Raw genomic sequence first — 26,314 nt, forward strand, 5'->3', positions numbered from 1 at the left:
GACAGCTATAAAATAGTGACAAAAATAGATATTTTTCTCATAGGTTTTGTGAAAATAAAGTGAGAGAATACACATATTTTACTTTTATCAGTGTCTGATATGTCAAATATTTTGGAGGCAAAGCGTTAGCTATTACTCTTAATTTTATCATAATCGATGTGACAGAATAGATTCTCATTAGCTCAGAGTAATTTATATTTTTAATAATTGATATGACATTACTAGACTAAATATTTTTATCCATAATAGAACTAAATAAAAATTACATTCAGATTAACTAATATAAATACATAATGGCCAATGTAATTTAAAAAATCATTTCCACAAAATACACTTTCTAAGGATTTGGTGATTAGATAATACTGTGCATTAATATTAAGAAAACTAAGACTGAAGTTACTTTTCTATGAACATCTGAAGTTTAATAATGGCCCCCAAATAAACTTTTAAAATAATTTCTGAAGACGCTTTCACAGTAACAGCTTGACATCAGATGGTATAAAAAACATATTTTTCCCTCAACCAATAAATACGCAGATAAGTACAGGTTAATGCTTAGAAGCCTCAGAGATGATTTAGAAATAGAAACCAAAATGTGCTAGAAATAGCAAGCAATCTTATCTGTGAGCTCTGATTCAACACAGTCTACATCTGTATTCCCATCAGTGTTTAGTACCTAGAACGCTGTACATAACTGCATGCAGCTATAACAAGATTATTTTAATCCAAGTTTAAAATAGCTTAGCTCCTTTTGGCTTATAATAAAAAACTGTAGATCTTAGTTTTAACAAGATATTTCCATTTGTCCTTCAGCAGATTAAAATATGATAGCATAATCTTTTCAGACCCAAAGAAGATTCAAATAAAATTACTTTAGCCAGCTCTTACACAGAGTTGATCAATATAGGTAGGAAGTGTGTCTTTGTAAGTATGATAACCTCCCTCCTATGGAAGCAAGGTGATCATTCCTCTAGGGAAGGAATTCTCAAAGATACTAGAACAGAGAAGCAAGACTGCAGGCTATGGATAAATTATGACTTAAATTCTTAAACAAGAGATCATAGAATTGGATAAGAAAAACACTAAGATGTCAACAGATAAATGAGAAAAAAGCAAGAAGAGTAATTTCACAAAAGAAGTACTTGAATTACATAGAAAATATTTTTATTTTACTTGTAACAAAGGAAGAAAACTAAAAGACTGCATCGTTTTCCTCTTTTAAATTAAATTAACAACAAACGATGATATTCAGTGTTAGAGAAAACAGAATGGAGCTAGTGTTCTTGTGTGTGGCGAGTGACACTGAAAAGTGGCACCAACCCTTCAGAAAACAATATTCCAAACCTATCAAAAAGCAATACAATGTTGTCATGCTTTGGCCCTATTGTTTCACAAAATGGTTAGATCATGGGGTTTGTAGTCAAACTAGAAGCAGTCTTGAATATATCCATTACTAGATGCACAGCTTTGAATAATCTAGTCACTGATGAAATGAGATAATAAAACCTACACCACACAGGGTTGCTTTGAAGAATGAGTTTGATCATATATGTCAAGCTCTCTGTACTGTGTGGGGCTCACAGTCAGCACTTAGAAAGTTTTTAAGTGATATTACTATAATAAGACAGTCTTAGGGCAAAGAGTGAGCTATATTATTATCATGTATATTATTTGTAATATACATAAGGCTGAGCATCGATTTTAAAGCAACTAAATGATAAAATATTTGCTCAGTAAACCAAAGTATATATGTGGAGTCTATGAAGCAATTAATGTAAATATTCTATAATATTAAATTTTTTAAAATTAGGTAAAAATCAGTGTGAAGAAAAGTAAAATGATGGCATAGGCATATGTCAAATGTGTAAGAGACATTGTGCTGAAATGTTACATTAATTGCATTATGGAAAAATTTTTAGTTCACCCTGATTTCATTTTTTAAAAGTTGTACTTAATCATTTCAAAAAAAATTTTAAACAAATCTAATAATGATACTTATTGCAATATATTTCATTAAAGGCCATGAGTTTTTAAATGATTAAAAAGAATTTAAACACATAGCTAATATTAACCAAATAACACTGAATAAATTGTTCACTTGTAATTAACACTACAATGTTAATAGTTTTATACATTTCTTAAAATATTTCAGGATGCAAAACTGCATAGTACTAAATGTGTTTCCACCAAATTTATATGTTGAAGTCTTGACCTCAAAAGTGATGATTTCAGGAGGTAGGGCATTTGGAAGTTGATAAGATCATAAGTGCCCAGCCCTCTTGAATGAGGTCAGTTTTCTTATCAAACAGGTTTGAGGGAATTCCCTTGCCCCTTCCCTCCATATAAAGACATAGCAAGAAGGCAACCTTCTGCAAGGTGGTAAGAGAGCCCTCACTAGGAATCAAAGAGGCAAGCACCTTCAACATTAAAATATCATCAATACCTTAAAAATACTTGGTCACCCAAACTCTACCACATTATTTAAATGCATGTTTTAAATAGAGATTAAATCACATAAATGACTGAGGTGCACCTTAAATAAATTATGCACTTATCATGAATTTCTTTGAAAAATCCCAGAAATTGTACAAATCTAAGTGTCTTCTGTGCAGCCATTCATCTTAAGGAAAAAGTCAAAAACACAAACAAACAAAAACTAATTCACATTAACATTGTAATCAGACACTCTCCTTATTTCTTACTCTAAAAAAACCTATTAGGACCTAGAAATATCAAACTAAATGAAAGCAGAAAAAAAACTTGAGGTGAGACATATTTAGAAAACACTTCAATTATTTTTTTTCAAGCTATACTTTAATAATGACTCTGTTTTTACTTCATTATTCTAATGTGCCAGAGATAATCATAAAACATTAAGTTCTTCCTCCAAGAATGCCACAGGTAAAGGAATTGATTCAATTAGCAAATGTTATTAAACGTGTTAGATACAATTTGCTTATTCCAATATATATTTGAACTCAAAATAAATTTTATCAAATATTAACCAACTTTCGTAAACTTTATGCTGCAGTAGAAGATACAGTCATTCTCATTATTAGTAAACATTTACTGAAAATCTATATGCTATTCTTTAAGAGTGAAGAAATTATATAACAACAGTTCTCTACTCATGTGTAATACAGTGGTTCCAAACCTGGCTACAGATTAGAATCAACGAGGGAGCTTAAAAACAAAAGTCCAGGCCTTACAATAATTAAATTAGAACATCTTGATTGTGGAACTCAAACATCATTATTTTTCAAAATCTGTAAGTTGATTCTAAATTTTCTCCAGTTTGAGAAACACTGATCCAAGAGGTACTCTATAAATACGTATTGTATTGAATTGATGTGTATTATAATAGTTCTTTGGGAATTTACTTAATGAATAAAAGGGAAACGCTTGTAATTAGCATATTAATGGCCTGCATGTAAGTAGAAACTTCAAAAGCGCCTGGAGGTGCTTAAAAATAATACGTTCTTTGGTAAGTATGTATATATATAGAGAGATTATAAATAATTAAACAATTTATATCTACATCATATGTATGCAAATTATATACAAAATTTATATATATATAAATTATATGCATATAAAGTATTAAAGACATCTATATCATATATATGATATGAAGAAGACTTCAATAATGATGTATATACATCATATATATGGCATATATATCATATATACATCATGATGTATATATGATATATAGACACACACACATACATTAATCAGGTCCAATTCCATTAAGAAAATTAAAGTCAGGTGTAGTTTCTTCTTTGCTCTCCCAATTAATATTTCCAATAATTATGAAAGGCCTGGACATGATATTAGTGGCAACAATAACAGGTTAGAAAGAGTTATGTCCACTCCTAAAAATCTTTCCTGTGTTTCTTGAAGAACAAAACCACAATCACCACTGCTACCACCATTATCACTTTCACTGCTACTGGTAAAAACAAAGCAAGAAAAGAAATATTAAGAAACGCTATTTTTATCATTGGGGTGATGGATTTTATTGAGCTCACTGTAGAGTGCATATCCTATTTTAGAAGACTTCAATAATGCCCTGGTCATAATATCGGCCAATCTGAAGGAGTAATGGCATCTTCCTACCAACTTATTATAAATCAGTGACTCAGACACTTGGACATCTCTTCTAATATTTGTTTAAAAGTAAGAAAATGGGTGGGGGGAAGTAAAGGTGTGGTTTTAAAATTCTTGAATGCCTTCTCAGTGATTCATAATATAAAAAATATGTATGATATGAATCATGTACGCCATATTCCCATTTGGAGCCACAATAAAAACTAAACAATATTAAACACTATCATATTCTGGAAAATGTAACTTTTACAAAGAAAATCTTGCATGTATATGATGTGCATGTGCATGTAAAAATTAACTTCCTTATTTTTCAAAAATTGGTTTGTATACAAGAAAGTTCCTGCCATTAATGAGTCAGGAAGGAATGGAAGACAAGATTGTGCAGGGACACAGGAGAGGCTGTGGAAGGCCAAATAGATTGGGCTAAAGAGTCACAGGAAACTGGACATGCCATATGCACTCATACCTATGTGCCTTTTTCCATCATACTCTCTCAACCATCTCTAGTAAAATTTATCTTCACCCTCAAGGTGTAGTTCAAATCTACCACTCCCCTATCAATATTTCTGTATTCATTTAAGCAGAGATAATTTTACACCCTATTCTCACATTGATTTCTTCTCAATTTGTTCCAAATACTCACAATCTATAGCAACTGGTCCAAGAAGTCAAATCATAACCTTTGTAGCAATCAGACCAAATGTTTAGAACTTAATAACTGCAAACTTCCCTAATTTTTGGTCCCTATTTCCAATTTAGGATCAAACAAAGGAAGCCAAATCACCTGGGATGCCCTGATTTTAGGTAGCCCACTTCCAGTTTCACTATGCCAACAACCTCCAAATCTGGGCCTAACTGAAGCCTTCTCTTTTTCCCCATTATTATGCTATCCTGCCTGCCCTTGGGTCTCTACCAAATGCATGTGATGTTGGCTGATCCTCTTCTGTAGTAAGCTATGGAAAAAATACTCTGTGTTTGTTCTCAGCTGGGTGATTTCAGCTTATTTCCACAGAAGAGATAATCTTTACTAGTTCAATAAAAGGAAAATATATGGATTCATCTTTGCAATCAACGACCATCTTATTTCTGTTCTAGCATAATAATAGTGTTGATATACAACATACTGAATCATGTTTCTTACTCCTGCAGAACGATGCCTACACTGAGCAAACATCAATTACCTCCATTTCTAGAAGCCTAAATTTGCTAAGCTTCTTCCACTGAGCTCTTCCTCTCCCAGTCATTTCACAGCTGAAACACGTCTGTCTCGGGTGCCTCTTAGAAAAGAACGTAGGATTATCATGATGAACCTATTTGTGCTCAGCTATTTTAGGTTTTAAATTATTTTGAGAAAAGTAGTGAGAAAATTTGAAAGCAGATAAAGTTGCAAATAAGTGACGCTGTTTTTGTCAGCTCAAATAAATAACATTTATAAACACAGCTTTGAAAGTAGTTTTAAATACTCATTTAATGAAAAAATAACATCAATTAAAAATATGAGTGGTTCGAAAAAAGAAGAAAATGAGTAAAAGAAAGAAGTCAAATATGTACATTTTTTAGCTCCCTCCATTATGTCTGTCTAGTATTTTTCTAAAATTGAATCACATCTATCAGCATGAAACTTTTAAGGTGGAAAAATCAGAAAGACTAAGCTTTCCATTTAATTATGTCTCTCTCAAATAATAAAAGCAATTGTGGCAATATACTGAAATTACCAAAACTCAAGGAATGTGTGTATTTTGTGATAAACTTATTGTGATAATTGAACATACTCTAGAATGACTTAAGAGGAAGCTAAATGTCACATTTTCATATCACACTATTTAAATTCCATGCAACTACATTGTTTTTATTAGTATTGATCAGTAGCATTAAAATCACATATTATAATAGTTGCCATAATTATTTAAAATTAAATATTGTACTGGTGATAAATGTGAAATATTTAATACATTGTATACATAACAGTGATTAATTATGGTTACAATTGCTTTATACATTGAATTGTGTATAAATGTATGTGTGTGATTATATTCACAAAAATGTACCTTTATAAAATATTTGTAATTGTGACTATATATGATCTCCAACAGGAATTTATCTGACCAAACATTGAAAAATATTTTAATATTATAATATTTATACTTATGTAATACTGATAAAAATCAGACAGATTAATAGAATGGCTTTCACAGCCCAGAGCCAGCAGAGACAAAATAATACCCATGTAGATGCTTATTTAGTACATGCTACATGTAGAAACCTGTAAGATTTTTGGAGCAGAGTGAAAACCACTGTGGAATACTCACAGAAGTCTTTGGAAAATATCAATTTAAATCCCCACGTACACAAAATTAACATTTAAAAGACTTTTTTAAATCCCATGCAAAATAAACATTACTAAAACACAAAATTTGACACTTTCAATAATATAGCTCTGCTCTGTGAAGTGCTATAATCCCACTAGCTTTAATGAATAAAGAGCCTGTTCATGCAATTTGCAAAACAGATATTAAAACAGATAATGACTATACTTTTTGCTTATAAGTGAATGATCTCATTAAATCTAAAAATAAAAATAAATTTAATTATAAATGCACAGCTATTTTTCTCCTATTAAATAAGCAACGATGTTCTAGATTGTGAACTACCAATATCATGTACCACTGAGGGGAATGCTAATTGGTACAGTAGTTCAGAAGGGCCATTTGTCAATATGTATAAACAATCTTAAAAATATTCATATGCATTGACCCTTACTTTGAATTTTATGAATGTGTTCTAAGGACATTAATCACAGAAATAGTAAAATACAAAACAAGCACACACAGAGGCACACAAAATCTTCCTCTCAAACAATAACAATTATACACACACAGAGAGAGCAAAACATTCATGACAAAGACCAAACATTAGCATACCTAACAGACGCTAAGTTTTTGCTTTTAAAATATTTTTAATTGCTCATATAAATTTTATATTGTTAAGTAAAAAAAAAACAAAACTACCAATTAAAAATTCAACTGCACAAAAGATATCTTAAATATATATGGCAAAATATCAATACTGTTTGCTTCTGGTGGTATGATTAACTTTCTTTCTGAATTTTGTCTTTTACGTTCTTTGTAATTTAAAATAAGAATTAAGAAATGCATATCTAAATAAAAATAGCAGCTTAGTAAGAAATTAGGGCAATTGACTTAACTCTGCCAAACTTTGTAACCTGCAATGTAAAAAAAAAAAAAAAAAGGCTGAAACTTATAGGAAACGGAAGAAACAAGACTTCTTGGTAATGTTGGCAAATCAGGGCATTCATCTAAGGACGTGGCCATTAATCTAACCTCTAAGAATATGTTGGAACATAGCTAGAGTGATCCAGGTGCAATCTGAGCACCTGGAGTCTACGGAGACACAATGCAGTGGGGGCGGGGGTCGGGCAGTAAGTGGAAGCAGGATTGATAGTGATTTTCGCCTTAGGACATTTGGTTTATACTGAGATGATCCCCTAACAGACTTCCAAGCTGGGTTATTTCACAGTCCTCCTTGGAGCTGGGGGCGCTGTCCAAAGGCTTGGAGACACTGGAGCAGGATCCAGTCACCCTGGGTTTGGAAACTGATAGGAACAAATGGGCTAACTGCACAAGCTCCATTCAGATATTTGAGATATACAGAAGTTCCTTCTCATTTCAATTTATTGGATGAAGATTTAGAAGCCCCAAGGCTTAGGCAGAAAGATACAGGGTGGTAAAATGCACATCTACTTATATTTTAAAGTAGGTTTTTCCCTATTGGGGCTGAAAAGCAACAGTATACACTAGCACAGGTTTGAAATGATTAATAATACATCATTAAGGCTTAAAAAAAAGCCTTACTGTGGCCCACTGCTTCCCAAATTACTAGAGAAGAGGTAAATCCAAAAGACTGCAATATGTACATTTGGAACAGGTAGAACAGGGCTAGGTCAGGAAAAGTCAGATATCAACAACACAACAAATCATTAAGAGGTTCCTATGTATTACAAAAAGCATGGAAGTCATACAAATGTAGAATACTGGTTTATTACATACTTGTCCATCTAAATTCCTATGTAAATAATTTTAATTCACTTATCACGTAAATATTGAATTGATGCTAATTTGATGATTCCTTGTTGGATTTTTAGATCATCTTTGGTGTGATTACATAGAAATTAATGATTTAAGTGGCTGAATTTCATCTTTAAAGTTGTCTGAGGAAGATTGGACCTCTACATTGGTAATTCCTTATATTTTTCCTTGCAGCAGATTAGGAAAATCAGAATACTTGTGCAGGCTTAATGTGTATATTGCTTACATAGTTATACTGAACTTTGCATCCTTAAAAATATAGCATTGTGGTGCTGGCATATCCAAAAATCTCTTAAACAACATTAGCTTTGCAGATTTTTGGTAAAATTCCAGTATATCTAGGAAAAATTAATATTAATATAAAAAGTACTTGACTTCATCTTATATTCTTTAATGCTTCTGAAGATTCAACTCTTTTCTCTGTAATTGCACATTATGATTATCTTTTACATTGTATGTGTAATATTTCTCCATATTTTGAAACAGGTTTCTCTTTGTATTAAACACTAAGAATATTAATAAATGTATTAAACAATTGAATTAAATGATTAAACAATCAAAGCTACATGACTTCAATTGAAATTCAACATAGATAATAGATTATTTGGTCTTTAATGTTGGCGGGATCTGTGCATTATCTATGGAGAGGATCAGTTTAAACAAAGGCTACTCAATTTGCTTCAGGAAAAATCAAGGGGAATAGGCATAGCAATATCAGAGAAGCACTAGGATTCTCCAACATCAGAGGCATTGAGAACTATTGGAGGTAGGCAAGAGGTACTTGTGAGGTACATGGGACTATTTGAATCTATGGAATTGTCTGTCTGGAGGGACACTAAAGAAGAATTACAAAGTTGGTCTGAACACAGCCTAGAAAAAACTTGGGAAACAGAGGTTTTCCCCAATTAATTTCCACAGAGAAGTCAAACCTTGCCAACTTGATGAAATCTTGCCTTCTGGATGGAAGTAGGGGTGTAGTAAGCAGGAAAAAAAAAACTACACTAAACTTTCAACTATATTTCTTGGCTTTCATTGCCTTTCAACCTATCGATCTATCCTGGTCCAACAGTACCCTATTTTTTATATATCTTTTCTGTCTGTATATTATGATATTTTGACATCTTGAAAACCTCTCTGGCTGGGGAAAGACTGCCCCTCTCATGGCTAGCCAGTTCCTAGAAGTAGCAAAGTACTTAGCCTACAGCATGTATTTGAGATGCAAACTAACCAATCTGGAGCAATACCTTTTCTAACCTCCCATTAAGTTCAGGAGGCAATATTCCCCTGCCTTAATAACCCCCAGGCCCAGGTTCCAGGCAACTAGAGACCTCTTCTATAAGCCCAAAGTTTGCCAGAATTATTCAAACTAGCCAATCTACTTTCACATAGAAACACCAACAAAGGCTCTCTCCTAGACTTTCCCCTCACTCCTGTCTTCTTCCTCCTGACCAAAATCTGGTGTTTCTCTGATGGCCCTGCATGACATGCCATATCTTCTGTTTCTAGGACCTGTGAGTATAATAAACTTTGTTTTCCTATGCCTCTTCTGTGTTTCTTCCTGTGGCCATATCTTACTAACCATCACTTAGATGAACACAGGGCAAGAACTCAACAAACAGCAACCATCATGGGTATGCAGATTCCAGTGCCCAATCTTGCAAACAGGAAGAAATGATAATATGTTTTCAAAACAACAAGGAAGAGTCCCAAAATAACAACAAAATTAACTGAGACTGTTATCTATAACAATGATGGCTAAAACACAGTGTGACAATGAAAGCAGACATAACTAATATTTAATACATAAAAGTACGCCATTTTTCTGTGAGATTAAAACATTAGAGGAGAAAAAAGTAATGAGAGCAACAAGGAGTAAGAGACAGTACGGGAATTTTGGTAAGCAAAATAATTGGTGTATTAGTTTGTTTTCATACTGCTATAAAGAACTGCTGGAGACTGGGTAATTTATAAGAGAAAGTGGGTGGAGAGGCCTCAGGAAACTTACAATCCTGAATCATGGTGGAGGGGGAAGCAAGGGACGTTTTTCATAAGGCAGCAAGAAGGAGAAGTGCCAGGCAAAGTGGGAAGAGCACATTATAAAACTATTAGTTCTTGTAAGAACTCACTCAGGATCATGAGAACAACATAGGGGAAACTGCCCCCATGATTCAATTACCTCCACCTGGTCGCTCCTTTGACACGAGGTGATTACAGGGATTATAATTCAAGATGAGATTTGGGTGGGGACACAAAGCCTAACCATATCACTTGAAATATAATATGCTTTTTATCACTATAACTATCACAGCCATCAGCAGTATACAAAGTCAGTCCTTCCAAATGGCATAATAAAGAATTCAGCTGCTTGAGATTGAGTTAGAAACATTTTCTTTTTTTCCTGGTTCATGTAAGACCTTATAAAGCACAGATCTTGAACAAATGTGGCTTTTAGCTGATGTTTAAAATCATCTGAGACACTCTGATTCATTTTTCAACAATGAGTATACTTCCAGACATGGCTCAGGAAATTAACTGATTTTTTTGTTGAATAGATGTTCTAGCCTTTGGCATAGGGCAGTGCTATTGATTTTCACTGTGGAGCTGGGTATCAGGTTCCTGTGAAAGGCTGTGTTATTGTGGGTTCTGAGAGATGTGTAAAATTCCCAGAAACCTAGAAGGGTCTTCCGCCAGAGCCCAGCGTCTTCTGGAGTGCCAGCCTGTACTCTTTCAGATAGGGATCACATTCTTAGAGAAATGGAGCTTTGAGCAAATGGAGCTTTAGACAAAAAGTGTATTTTGCTCTTGTGGTTAGGCTTTTGACCTGCCCTTTGCTTCATACTAGGTGAAATCTAAGTCATTTGATTCTTTACTAAAATAATTTGTACCTTTGCAAGTGAGTGGTATTAACCTGTTGTTTCCAGTACCATAAAATGAGTTTTTCTTTCAAATGTTTGCCTCAATATAACTTCCTGAGCATTGCAGCATGTTTACATATTTGATCTGTGCGATGTTCAATGGTGTTGAGCAATTGAGCCAGTAACCCTCTTAAGTTCAGTTTCCTAGGACAGTTTACTTCCCACAGTGGGCAATTAGTTGTTGCTATGTTCCTTGTCTTCCTGGCATTACTCTGCCCTAATCCCCATTTGTCAGTTATTAATAAATTATGATCTGCTCTCTAATTATTTTGATTCAGAGCCTTTGAAGAAAAAAGCATGTAATCATGGGAAAATAGAAGAGATAACAACCCTCAGATATTAAATCAATACACGTCTGGATTTTTTACAGTTTTACAAAGTCACATCTATTGCTAACTCATAAGCTTCTGAGATTTACTTTTAATGAGCTTTTTTCTAAAATCAGTGATTGTATATATGATTACAAATGTTTGGTTATCATTATTTTAAAACATAATATTTATGAGACTAAAACGTTTTCATAAAATTTATTTTTCTTATTAGAACTTATTAAATTCTGAAACTATACAAGCCTAATCATGTTATAGATGCCAAATATATCAACTTATAAAAGTTACTGCTGCTTGATGTCACCAGGAACATCATGACAATGGTATAAGCATGTCCAGATGTCAAAGAAATAAAATCAAAAGCTACTGAGGATTTATTAACTCCTATGCACTACTTCTTGAAATCATTGCATTTATTTTGTGATGGGATCAAAAGGATTATATTTGTTTATTTAAAGGTATATTTATGGGTTGAGCATTTCATTATGTTTATTTTAGAGATATTAAAGTTTTTCATTTTCTAAAATTTCAACATTAATGGGAAAAAATGGACAAACCACTTCAAATGGAGGTTGATGCACAGCTCATCTTTAATTCAATAACTTATGAGTTATTTATTTAATTAAGTTACGTAGGAGAGCCACAGAAGCCTTTATTCTCTAAATACTTACTGGCCGGCAGAAGAGAGAAGATATTTACACAATGCCCTATAATTTGTGGCTGAAAGTGTTAAATTCTGTGAGAATACTGATATATTGTTTTGATATGTTGTTCAAAGGAGAGAATACTTTGGCTAAAGGGATTGAGGGAATTTCTTTTTCCTCTATTCATGACAGAAAGTTTGATATAAGTCTTCACATATCAGTAAGGCTTAAATATTGAGGGATAATATGAAGTTTTTTCCAAGCAAATGGAGGATGTGAAAAAGAGTGTAGAGTGAGAGATTCTCTTTCCTCATTCTCAGTCCACGTGCTTTGTATGAAACTGATCCTATTTTCAGTTTCAGGTGTGAGTTCCTATGGTGTTGGTCACAAAGTGTAACTTCTCCATCCTCTTCTTAGTTAAGGTCCCAGTACTACTGATTGACTTACTCTGTGGAGCTGGGTATCAAGTTTCTGTCACAGCCTGTGCCATTTCACCTCTGAGCATGAAGGGTGAGAGCCCTAAAGTCAAATCTGTGTTCAACACAGTGACCATTTCCCCTTAGTGACCCAACAGTTGCCTGATCTCTTCCAACCTCGTGGGCCTCTCCTTCTTAGCCCACTGTGGCTGGATCTTATTCTTCCACCCTACCTTTCAATATCACAGTGTCCCAAGGTTTTATCCAATAACTTCATTTTAATCAATGCCTTTAAATACCATATTTGTTCAACAACATTCTTGAATTCTGTCTCAGTTGCATAACAGACATTATTTTAAACACCTGCATCTATCAGTACCTGTCCTTTAGACTTAATGTTTTAATCTCCGGGAACTTTTCAGCTGCAAGATCAATAATTTCCTTTTAGATTAAGACACTCTAAATTATGGCTTCTATCATTTGCAAGCAAAGAAATCCAAGACAACAACATATAGTGATAATTCTGGAAAGGTAGTTTGAAGCACATTTTTAATAGTCTTAAACCCCAGCTGCACTCCTCTAGTCATACTTTCATTAGACATTTACCCAGGACCTACATTATAATCTGTATATTCAAGATGAGCACATATCTACTGGGGTGACAGATACATTAAATGGTGAACTAAAACTACTTCAGTGAGAAAATAAAGTTTTAAGGGTAGACAGAAATGGAATTAACCAGGGTTCACAAAGTCAGGAATGACCATGGAGTTGGTGACATTTAATTTGCACGATTTTAGAATAAATACAATTTACTTATCCCATGAAGGAAGGAGGATCTACTAAAATTCAGTGTATATTTTTAGTGTCAAGCTACCATTAATATTAATTTCTAAGAGATGTTTTATTCATATTTCTGATAGTTTCTAAAGTTTTAAAATGTAAATTCCATTATTTTTAACAGCAGAAAATCAGAGGCTTCCCACACAAAAGTTCAAAAGTTGAATAATCACAAGTATTGGGGAAGTTATATCCTAAAGAGCAAAGGCCCTGACATCAGAGCTGGGTTCAAGCTCCAGGCCCTTACTGACTAGTTGTATACAACAATTTATGTTCTGGACACTTTCCAAGAGAAAAAAGCACAGAAAAAAATCCCTATTATTTTGTATCCTTCTCTAGTAGGACAGACAGACTAAAAATGATGCATGGTGTGCAGAGGAAATAATTAGGTCATCTTTTTAGTATGCTCAATTGAGAGAACAAGATTGAGCAAAGATTTGAAAGAAGAAAGAAGCTATAAGGTTCTCTGTGTCAAGGAAATTTTAGACAGTAAGAAGAGCCAATGCAAAAGAATTAAGGCAGGACCATTCTTACAATTTTTAAGAAACAGGAAGAAGATAATTTTATCAGTTATAAATTAGATAAGATCTAGTATTGAGACATGGTGGTGTTGTGAGATATTACTTGTAAAACCTTTAGAACATTGCCTAGTAGTAAATGCTATGTAATTAATGTTAGATAATGTTATTACTTATCATTATTATTACCATGTTACTTCCATTATGCAAAGAAGTTTCTCTGCAGGTTTTAGTGCATACCCTTCATGAATATACTCTTCACAAAGTATTCATTCAAGAAACTATGATGCTTTGATATCAGATGTAGTCAGAGCTCATTGATGTGTCTAAATTAAATAGCTGCATTAAAAACTCTGGCAAAAATATTTTATTTGGCTCCAAATGAGCTTGAAGAAAATTTCTAAGTTCAAAGGATTTTACTGTCAAGCCATTGCTTTGACTAACATAAGAACTGTGCCAGGCATGTAGCAAGAACTCAAATACTTCTTGAATTAATGATTCAGACTAACTGAAAAGTTATCATGAAGGGACAAATTCCAATTGTATTGTAAACTCTTCTTCTATGCCTAACTATTGTAATTGTGTTTTATAAAATTTTGACTACTTATCAGGCTACCAAGTAAGAGTAAAAGCATTTATAGAAAGGACACTGCTCTCTTATATCACATGTCCTGGACTTACCTTGGTGTTTATGTGCAATAAGTGTCCAAAAATGTTTGTAATGGATAATTGTGAAGATGTCATTACAACCTATCTTACTTCAAGGGACTTAAACGTAAGTACAAAAGGCTAAATTTTAATATTATTTTCTTGAAACAATAAAACCTACTGTTTTATATAAATTTACTTGTTTCTCTAATTTCTACATGGTCTGATGATCGTAATTATGATAGCCTCTATTATAGTATTGGCTGACTTCTAAAGAATTTTTGCTTCAGAAAACTGAGACATTTCAAATGGATTGAGTTTCAATTGTTGAATAGAACAGACAGAGAAATAGGATTGAGCAGTTTTATGTCCAGGTACAAGATTTGAACATGACCATGACAATCAAAGGGAAGATTGTTTGGCCAGAAAATATAACTTTTAACAGGCATTAAGCCATTTCTCAAATTACATTTATCATCTAAGCAACATCATAGCATTAAACTCACATATAAATACCCTTAAAATGGATGGCAGTGGCGGCGCGTCTGGAATTACCACTGCAAAGGCACCGACTGCAGAGGGGGAGGTGAGGCCACGGTTATGCCCTCTATGGAGCCAGCAGAAGATGTGAATGGATGGAAACCCACCCCCTCCCAAATTGGCAGGGCAGGAGCCCTCCTCTTCTAGGCACAGCTGCAGCCAACCAACTGCGGCTGTAGACCTCGGCATCCCTGTGCTTTGGGGAACCCCAAAAGACTCCCTGACCCTGTAGGCTCAGACATGCCTGCTCCTGTTGTCTGGACTCTCCCTGCTACTGGTGCCAGCTCTGATTTCAAAGCAAAGTTGAGGATAAGGCTGGTCACTGTTAAAACCTTGCCGGTGTGTGTGCATTCGGGGCAGTGCTGACACACCAACCCCCTGCTACCTAGATATTGATTAGGGTCCAAGTTCCCTTTTCTCTACAGGACTTAAGGCTAATTAAGGGGAATATTGTAAAGTTTTTACATGAACTGACACTTATATAGAAGCCTTCCAGAATTTAACTCAAGTATTTGAACTCACCTGGAAGGACATTATGTTACCTTTGAATCAGACCCTGACTACCACTGAAAAGCAGGCCACCCTACAAGCAGTACAGAATTTTGGGTATGAGCTTTGTATCTCATAATAGTTTCAGAGAAGGGGATGAGCCTTATCTCATTGGAAGAACAACAGCACCACTGGAGGACCCTAAATGCAATCCCAATGATGAAATGGAAGAATGAAAGAGGAAGCACTTTCATGTGTGTATACTGGAGGGGTTACGAAGGACTAGGACTGAACCTCTCAATTAGTCCAAGCTATTCATGATAGAACAGGGATTAGAGGAAAATCCCACTGCCTTCCTGGAAAGGCAAAGAGGGGCCTTGGTAAAGCACAGGTCTCTAACTTCTGATTCAGTTGAGGGACAACTGGTCCTGAAGGATAAGTTCATTATTCAAGCAGCCCCTGATATCAGGAGGAAGCTGCAGAAATAGGCCATGGGACCAGATAGTACTTTAAAGAACGTCCTGAAAGTGGCCACCACAGTCTTTTACAATAGGAATCAGGAGGAGGCCCAAGAGAGGGAAAGGAGACACAAGAAAAAGGTAGAAGCTCTAACAGCTGCCTTGCAGGCTCACAAATCCCAAAATCCCTTGGATAGACCTGTTAACTGCTACAAATGTGGCAAGCCATGGCACTTTAGGAAGGACTGTCTGGACAGCAGGAGGAGGCCACTTCGGCCCTGTCCAATTTGCATTGGGGACCACTGAAGAGCAGACTGTCCTTGGAGACAGGTCACTTGGTCCAGCCCAAATGATCAAGCAGGACTGATGGGCCCTGGCGTACTTCTCCCTGGCTCTGATGGTTCAGAAGTCAAAGGGAGAAAGGTGGACCTCCTCCTGGACATTGGAGCAGGTCTTTCAGTTCTCTCCAGTACAGCTCCCCTCTCCTCTCTTAGCAAGATTGTGGAGTGGGGAGGGCATCTCAGGAACACATCTAACCCAATATTTTTCCCAAACCCTTAGTTGTAGCTGGGGAGACCTCTTGCTTACTCTTCTCACCTTTGTTCTGTTCCTCACCTAAAATATTTTTGTCAAGGACTCCTTAATCCTGAACTCCCAAGGGATTATCTACCCCCCTAAAGAGTTATTTCTCTCCTAAATTTTAACTGCTCCCATACAAGATTTAATTTTTTTGACCAGGATGAAACAGCTCTAATCACAAAATTCTTTTTCAAAATAGTCTACATTTTAGATTTCTAGTTGTTTTTTTTTTTCCTTTTATCTCCTCTTTGTATAATACTCACACTTGATCCATGCACACTTAACCTCCTTGTAAAATGTGTTTCTTCTTGTCTAGAGCCATCAAACTCCCAGCGGTCATGCAACGGGAGCCTCAGACGATGGCTCCTTTCTTACCGGGGACCCTTAGATAGGCCTCTGAGAGAGATCTGACTGCTGTTTTCCCCAAAATAATGCCCCCATCAGTATGAAGCAGTTAAGAGTATTCATTGTCCCTATCCTAATGGCAGTTAGATGTACCTCTTCAGAGGGGGGATTGATGGCAGTGGTGGCCTGTCTGGAGCAGCAGTTGCAAAGAAGCTGGTTGTAGTGGAGTAGGCATGGCCTGGGCTGTGTGCTCCATGAAATGAGCATGAGCCAGGAAAAGGTAGAAGCCTCACCACCCCCCTTCCAAGTTGGCAGGGGAGGAGCCCCACCCTCCTAGGTGCAGCTGCAGACACCCAGCCACAGCTGAGGACCCAAGCATTCATTTCACTCTCAGGGGCCTGAGAAGCCCCCATGCCCCTGCAGGCTCAGAAGGGCTTGTTCCCACTGCCTGGCATCTCCCTGCTGCTGGTGCCCACTCTGATTTTGGAGCAAAGTTGAGGATGACCCTGGGTGCTGTTGTGACCCAGGCAGATGTGTACGCACTTGGGGTGATGCTGTCACACCAGTCCCCTGTCACCTTGGCCCCCTCTGAACTTTGGGCACCAATGAGCACAGGAGAGAGTTGAGAGAAATCTGAGAGTGGCTCAGCATGGGCCTGCAGGAACCCCTCGGCATGAACAGCCTGGGTGCTGTGGACAGCATATTGATGGTGGCAGGAGGCAGACAGGATCCTGGACAGAAGACAGTGGCTCCCCAGTGAAGCCTCACCTTCAACCCAGGGATGGCCTGAAGCCTGGGGGCTAAGCTGTCACTTCTGTGGTCCGGAGTGAGAAGTTATGGTGCTTTCTCTCGTCTGCCTATGGCTGCCCATAGTCCAGTCAACACACACTTTCTTCCTTCAGAAGCCCATAAAAACTCTGGACTCAGCCAGATTGGGGAGACAACAGGAATCCCTGCCTGCAGATAGGAGCTACCCATTCTGGGTCTGTTCTCCACTAAGGGCTCCAGATGTTGGGACAACATGCCTGCAGATAGGAGCCACACACTCTGGGTCTCTCTCCTGAGAGCTGCACTCACTGGGATGATCTACCTGCAGAAAGGAGCTACCCACTTTGGGTTTCCTTAAAGCTGTACTGTTACTCAATAAAGCACCTCTTCACCTTGCTCATTCTACAGTTGTCCACATACCTCATTCTTCCTGAACATGAGATGAGAACTTCTGACCCACCAAGTGGTGAGAGTGGAAGAGCTGTAACAAACAGGGCTAAAACATGCCCCTCAGCTACACTCACCATATTGCTGGCAATGAGCAGGAGAGAAGAGCAGCAACCCTTTGGGGAGCCCAAACCTAGGGGTGGTCCAAGTCAGGAACGTGACACCCTCTTTGGGGCTTTGCAGTTTCTGGCATCTCCAAGTGTCCAGGCACCACCACATTCCCCTCATCCAGACATGGTGCTCACAGTGAAAGCTACTTGCAGTGCATCTGATTCACTGCAGCTTGCACTGATCAAGTACTTGCGCTGGTACCAGGAGCAACCCACCCCTCCACAGCAGCCATCGTGCCTGGCTGTGTGCTCAGTGGCCAGACCCTGTGCTCGCTCACGCACGCACCCCTCACTGCTCCATGCCTGGCTTGCCCTTTGCAATTGTGGGATTTGGGCTAGAAACACAAGACGAGTGCAGCCTGGCAGGGCGAGTGGGCAGAACAAGCCTAACAGGCCTGAGCAAAACTTGGGCAAAGGTGCCTCTGGTCACAGAGGCTTCTGGCTGGAAAAGCAACACCCTAAGAATCCTGTGACAAAATCATATATAAGGCCAAGCAGCATAACAGAATTATTATTCTTCCTCTTCAGAAGACATTTTTAGCTCTTTTGTTTCCTGTTTTTAAAATTAATAAAAAGCTCTAAGTGTTTTATTTATATGCAAGAACATGTGCAAACAAGGGTGGAACAGTACATGTGTGCAATGTCTATGTTTTTAACTCTAATTGTATATGTACTTAATTTAATATAAAAAGTGAAGCTCTGAATGCTTGAAATTTAATTAAATTCAGGATCACATAATAAATCAGTGATCAGAAACATAGTATTAAGAAATATTCTTTAATCCCATAATGAAGGTTGCATTGAGAAAGGTTCAAAAAAGAGATTGCTTCTGTAAACTAAAAGATATTTTCCTTTGTATGTCTATACCACTAAATCTTGTTACTTTAAGCTTTTCATCAGCCTCTGAACTATTCAGTAGTTAATTTTCAGAATTTAGACTCTGTCTGAAATAAGGACACAGATAAATAAAAAAGTCAATTTTATATCAGTAATCATATTTAAAGGATTAAAAAGAGGAAAAAATAAAGTAAAAAACTTTCTTAAACATTTAACTGGAAAACAGTGAAAATATTCATTGGTGAAAGACTGGTCAATTTAACATTTAAAAATCTGTAAAATAGTAAATATAAGAGATAAACTCTACAAAATTAGGACAAAGAAAGTTATCAATGCCCAATGTCATTAGTGATAAAAGAAAAGATTAAAGGGCAATTTCAATATGCTGTGCATATAAAGAAGCTTAATTTATTTCCATCCTAAGATGATTAGCTCACAATTTGTGGAAGGCATGTCAATTGTTTTATAATCCTGTAAAAAACATTTAAAGGTTAATGGGAAACAGTGAAGAGAGTCTGAACCCTGCAGAGAATACCCCATAGATTACTTAACACATTTAAAAAGGAAGATCACACACATTCTAAAATTGTCAAGAATTCTAACATGTTATACTTCTTTGCCATTTTGTTAAATAGGATTTTTCCTTCAAGATGTATACTTTACATTATTTTAAATTGTGTCTAAGTAGGAAGATTCCAAAAGATTTCTGCATAATCAATTTAAGCCTGAAAAGATTAAAGAGTCCCTATATTTGATTTATTCTTCATCCTTGAGCATATTTTAGAATTTTAAAAGTTAATCTTTTCTCTTTGAAATAGATTAGTTTCACAATACCCAGTGTGTCATCATTTGCACATTTTTTTGTCTAAATAAAAATAGAAATTTTCAGTGAATATGGATCTTTAAGATATATTTCCTCTTGGACCCAAATCATAAAATAAATTGTCAATGAATATTACATGCAAGTGATATTAATATTTTGCGATGTATCAAAATAAAATTAACTTATTTAACCAATGATGAGTCCAATTATTTTTACTTAAATGATATGTTAGCTAAGAGCAAATATCTGGGTTATCATATCATATTCCAGATATTAGAAAGTAATAAGGATAAGTTCAAAGTGAGATGGTAGTCGTGTGTGTGTGTGTGTGTGAGAGAGAGAGACAGAGAGAGAGAAAGAGAGAGAGAGAAAATCAATCATAGTTTAGCACAGAGAGATGGGAGCAACATATATAATCCTATATTTTTACATCTTTCCTAGGACAAGCTTTTTAAAATAATTTGCTATTACTCAAATATAGTTTCCCAAATTTATGTTAGGTTTTGGCCACATTTCTTCATTTAGTTTTCCATTTATTTAACAAATCTTTACTGAGTTAATTCGGGACAATCTAGGTACTGCAGGGCAAGTTAAATTTAATTCGTCCAAACAAAAATTACAAAGTTTATTGCCTTAAGTGAGATAGAAAAAGTCTTTCAAGAATCATATCATTTAGCTTTTAGTTATATTTATATAATAAAATAAAGTAGTTTGTCCATGAAGAGTACAATACAATGGCCAAAGATGTTTCTATCATATGACAAACGTCCCCTGAAATTCAAGAAAATACATCCAACAAAATAATTAAATTTTCATGCAAAAAGTTGGCTTCTAAAAAACTATAAGCCTCAGATTCGTTTTTGATGAAATGTGCTGTCTTTTCAACTGCAAATTCCTAGTGTCAGCATCTTAAACTATGTCGTGAAATTAAATTGGATTAGGAAAGAATTTTAATATGAATGAACAATGTACTAATTGCTAAGACGTTGCTGTTTTTAAAAGTAATTACACTTTCTTTAGACAAAATGTTCAAAAATTTTCTTACCAAGCTTTGGATTTGGCAGAAAATTAAGCTATGTGTTCTGGGCATAGACCTGATTCTAGTACAAATGAGACATTATACTAAAATTTCATTATTCTTGAACAGCAATTTCAGGTATATATAGAATGTGTGTGTGTGTGTGTGTGTGTGTGTGTGAGAGAGAGAGAGAGAGAGACAGTGAGAGAGAGAGAGATGGTTAGGCTTTGTGTCCCCACCCAAATCTCATCTTGCATTATAATCTGCATAATCCCCACACGTCAAGGGAGAGACCAGGTGGAGGCAACTGGATCATATGGGCGGTTTTCCACATGCTGTTCTCATGATAGTAAGGTTGTTCTCAGGAGATCTAATGGTTTTATAAGGGGCTCTTCCCCCTTGGTTCCTCCCTCCTCAGCACTTCTCCCTCCTGTCGCCTTGTGAACAAGTGTCTTCCTCCATGACTGTGAATTTCCTGAGACCACCCCTGCCATGTGGAACTATGACTCAGTTAAACCTCTTTTCTTTATAAATTACCCAGTCTTGAACAGTTCTTCGTAGCAGTGTGAGAACCGATACAAAGCGTATGGGTGACTTTGTATGAATGTGTACGTGTACACACTAAAATGATACTATCCTTTGGTTACCAAATAGTAAGTAGATTGAAAGTTCTTTCAAACATGTTGTCTAATGTTAAAGATGCCACATACGGGTAAGCAAGAATCCATAGCAAAATGTCACCAGTAAATTCACTGTGCTAAGTCTACAACAACATATTTCTTATATTTGATGTGTATTCTCTAATAAATTCTCCAAAACACAGATTTATTGGATTCTAGACCTTGGTTCTTTTTTTCCGTTTTTATTCATTTCTCCTAAGTGCACACACAACAAATACAGAATATTCTTATAACCTCCATGGCCATAAATATAACTAATGTTTATTTAATTTATTAGAAAGGAAATCACTAACTCTTATCTCAGTCAGAAGCAAAGAAATGGCATTACAAACCAGCTCCGCAAAGGTATCATCTATACTTTGGGGTAGAAAAGACACATTGTCACATGGTAGTTTTCTTAGTAGTTACAATTCATGCAACTTGATTATACTATTGGATCAAAATCTGACAAGACTGGTGAAATCAGCTTATCTTCCAGAAAGCAGGGATATAGGTTGTGCATTTTCCCCAGGTGACTTCAGAGAGATGAAATCAGTGGGACACTAGATAGCCATCCCCCTGGCTGGGATGGGCTTAATTGTCCTCAACAGAACACAAACTGTCCCCTAGCTCGAAATTCTAAAAATACATAAATGCCAATCTAACATTAAAAGTAAGCAATGAATTACTGCATATATTCTTAAGAAAACTTCAAACACTCAAATAAGAACCAGAAGTAATAGAATTTTCATATACAATGAGGAAATGTTCAAAAGAATTTGCAATATTTTATAAAAATAAACAGTTACTTCTGTAATTTAAGGATATAATCAAAAATCTTTTCAGAACACAATATGCAGTACATTGAAAAGTGCCCAATTCTGTATATTTATGAGTTGAATAGGTGCTGAAGAGTCAACAGTAAATGAGTGGAACAGTAACAAAATCAATATGAACATTGATTTCCTGGCTTTTGTTTTTTTTTTTTTGGGCCTTATGGTACATTTTCATTTTTTTTTGTCAGAAATAAACATTTCCATGAAGACTTTCATTAAGTTTTCTGTAATGGTCTAACACCAAAATATATTTACAAATGGACAGCTCCTATTACTAAATATTCCTTCTAATAATGGTTTGGATTCTAAAAATATATGAAACTATGTTTATTGCAGGAAAATAGCATACTCTTGTTTTATTTACTTTACTTTATTCTACTTTATTGTATTTTATTTTATTTTTAGGAAGGTTGATTATGCTCAGCTCAATATCAGAAAACACTTAGAACAGCTATTATTAAGACTCTATCTCTTTTTTGTATAAAATGAAAAATGTAGATATGTAATATATATTCATGTATCTATTCAAAAATTCACTTCAAATAAGTAAATACCATGATTGAAGTATTCAGGTTGAAATCACTTAGAAGCTGAAAATAAAAGCGGTCAGTGAAAATGTTTGGTCATTTTCCAAGTAGCTTGTTTGCCATAATTTCTGCTTTGTATACACCACCCTATTAGGATAGAATGCTGACTAAATAGAATTATGTCTTACTCCTCAAAAACATACTTGGTACAGAGATAGCTTTTCCTAAACACTAATTAAACTTGAAGCAGGCAACCATATACACTTTTGAGAGACAAAAAAATTTCAGATTAAAAAATCTGTGTCATATAAAGAGATATAGCTATATTAACCGAATAAACAATAACACATCAATACAGTTCTTGTGAAGAGAGCACACCTAAAAAGAGAAATTGTGGGCTTAAAAATCATCAATCATATGAACAAGATAAGGCTCAGGAACTGCATCACTTATTGAGATGATCTGCTGATATATTGCTTGCCTGATTTGCTTTGGGATGTGCTCAACAGCCAAATGGTCAGATCAAGGTGAGGAAGAGATCAGCTGCAAAACTTCAGAATCACAGCTTCCTCTCTTACCTTCCACTGAGGAGGAAGCCGATAACCACTGCCAACAAAATGACTCCCACTGTCACAGACACAGCAATTATAGGAATCTGGCTTTGATCGCTGGATGCTGCAACTGCTGATAGGAGATACAGAAAATGGAGCTTGTGGTTAAAGCGATCACATGCATTCAAAATAAAAGCTGCTTAATAGACAGTAATCAATTCATGATTTAAGCAATTTACCCACACTTAGCTGAGATTTCCCCTAATATCCTTTCTTAAAAGTGTGTAATTGAAAAGTCATCTTTAATAGAAAATATTTACTTTCCAAATAGAGATTTGAGAGCATCACTAAGTCACTGATTATTTCCTTGTCATCATAAAAAATGAATGCATGTTGTTTGCATAGTATTCATCTAGGGGCCTTAGGTCTGTGAATTAAAGTGGAACTCCTTTATTGACTTCAAACACCTTAATCTAAATAGGAGGTGCCAGGTATATAAGATTTGACATTTTTAGAGTTTGTTTTCTGCTGTTCTCTAGAAAAGAATCTGATGAACCCAGATAGGTTTTTTTTCCCCTTAAACATTGGAGACATTGAAGACCAAAATAATGTGACTATGACCTCATTGAAGTAAAATATAATATCACTATTCTGAATACTATTATAAAAATACAATGTAAAGCACAATATAAGCAGTAAGCATATTTCATAAATAAATTCACTTTTTGAAAAAATATGAAGGTAAACATTTAAAAGTATAGAAACCTATCTTACGACTGGATACATTTACATCACCTAATTTTTATATACATAGATTTAGATGAAACATTTCAGATTTTAGCATAAAATTCCCATTATAAGAGGAATATGAACATGATTAGGTAGTTGTACTTAAATAAGCAAATAAATTTTATTTTTGTGCTGATAACTAATCTTGATTAAAATAAAATGCCTATAGGGCAAAATAAATTGTACTAATGTTCTTAAGAATCTCTCCATAGAATATCTAGCATGCTTCTTGTTTAATGACATGATCAATTTGATAACTTCAAAGTAGCACTAGTTCAGCTTCATGGTATCAAATATTGTCACAGAAGTTAATAACAATCTGTGTTTTGTTTTTCACAACCCCATACCAGATGTTGGCCTACCAAGAGATTTTGATCTCCAAACACCTCCCTTTCTATTTTAGTCACACTGTTCTTGATTCTTTCTACCAAAACTAAGTGATCTGCTGATGACCCTCTTGCACTGATATACTTTCAACTATTCTAGACCAGTATTTAGATCCCAATATTATTAACAGCTGGTTTGAGTAAAACTATTATTTTCAATATAAGTCAGTGCTCTTACCTTCTCCCTTTTTGCATAATATATACAATAGTATTACCCTGTTTTCTCCTAGTCTCTGACGCTAAGGTCTATGGTAAGAAATTTAGTTATTGGCTACAGTATAAATGAGGTAGGAAAAAACTACCCCCAGAGTCGCTACTACCCCTTCCCCAAGGTCTGCTTTATTAATCTCTAAACTCATATTATTTCTACCACTACTTTTTTTAATCTCATTCTCTTTCTTTTTTTGGCAGAGGGCACAGTTTCTAGAGAAACCCATGCAGACTTCACTCAGAAACTCAATGTTACTTGAGTGAGCTGCACCTGCTGCTTGAATGCCTTAATTCTCTATTATTAAATTCCTAGTAACATCATCCTGGTAATGAGTCGTCTTCATTTGCTCCGTGTATTAATCCATTCCCACTTCCCACATTTGAGAAATGCTAATGTCCCTATAGGAGAGGGTTTTGCTGCCTTATAAACTACTCTGCTGCTTATAAGCCTAAGCAGATATCACCTTTAGGGAGAAATAAATCTTTATATCTGAACTTACTAGGGTTAGTTCAATCCAAATTGGAAAATAGGTCCAGCATTTACTACACATATGGGTCAAGAAAATTACTTAACCTTTTAAAGTCCCATTTGCATAATCTCCAGGTAGGGATAATTTCCTTGGATCATTATATTTCTATTAAGATTCAAGATAATACGTATAATGTACTTGGCATAGAGCTTCAACTACTGACAGCCTTAAATAAATAGTAAATATCACTTATACGTATTATCTCCTGCTTTATTTACCACTTATATTTCCTATTTGTCAGCATCTTGACAGAGGTATCTGAAACCAGCCTTACCTAAGAACCAACATTTTAAAATTCTCTCTGAAATTTTTTATTCTTCTGCCGTTGAATTCCATAGATGATGATATTTGCCACATGCAATGAGTACTTCTCTATCTAACTTACCCTCCACCATTGTAAGGAGTTTGACTTAGCTAAAGGTATACCTTAAACTTGAAACTCTCCTCCTCTTGGTTTCTATGGCATCAGACAAGCTGTTTTACTCGGTCCCTCTCTATGAAGCACTGCTTTGTCAGTTCTGATGGCTTCACATTCTCTTCCCACAGCAATGTATGAATGATTCTTCATGAATGCTCACCCCTGATCCTTCTCACTTCTCTCCATTTATTTCTGTCTTTTTTTTAATCCTCCCTTTCTTTCTCCCTCTCTCTGACACTTCTTCCTTCATGGTGTCAATTAACAACTATCAGAGTGACCAATTTATATCTCCAACCCTTATTTCTCTCCAAAGAATCCTTCCATTTTTTATAACAAACTGTTTAGCTCTTTGTTTAGATTTTATTGTTACATAAAAATTAACATGTTTAAAATTGGCCCTTATACCACATCTACCCCAAAGGCATTAACAAAAACATATATCAAATAAACATATCATTAATCAAACCA

General features: G+C 35.4%; 1 protein-coding gene across 3 annotated transcripts in view; it reads right to left on the bottom strand.

Annotated features, from left to right (window-relative positions):
- EPHA5 (EPH receptor A5) overlaps positions 1-26,314 on the bottom strand; it is a 359,799-nt gene that overhangs the window by 59,477 nt on the left and 274,008 nt on the right. For all 3 annotated transcript variants that reach the window (XM_058434651.1, XM_058434648.1, XM_032151809.2), the window contains one exon: positions 23,541-23,646. In XM_058434651.1, the coding sequence (XP_058290634.1) occupies positions 23,541-23,646 (106 nt within the window). The remainder of the gene's footprint in view (positions 1-23,540; positions 23,647-26,314) is intronic.

The sequence above is a fragment of the Hylobates moloch genome, unplaced genomic scaffold, assembly GCF_009828535.3.
Source record: "Hylobates moloch isolate HMO894 unplaced genomic scaffold, HMol_V3 SCAFFOLD_2, whole genome shotgun sequence".
Lineage (NCBI taxonomy): Eukaryota > Metazoa > Chordata > Mammalia > Primates > Hylobatidae > Hylobates > Hylobates moloch.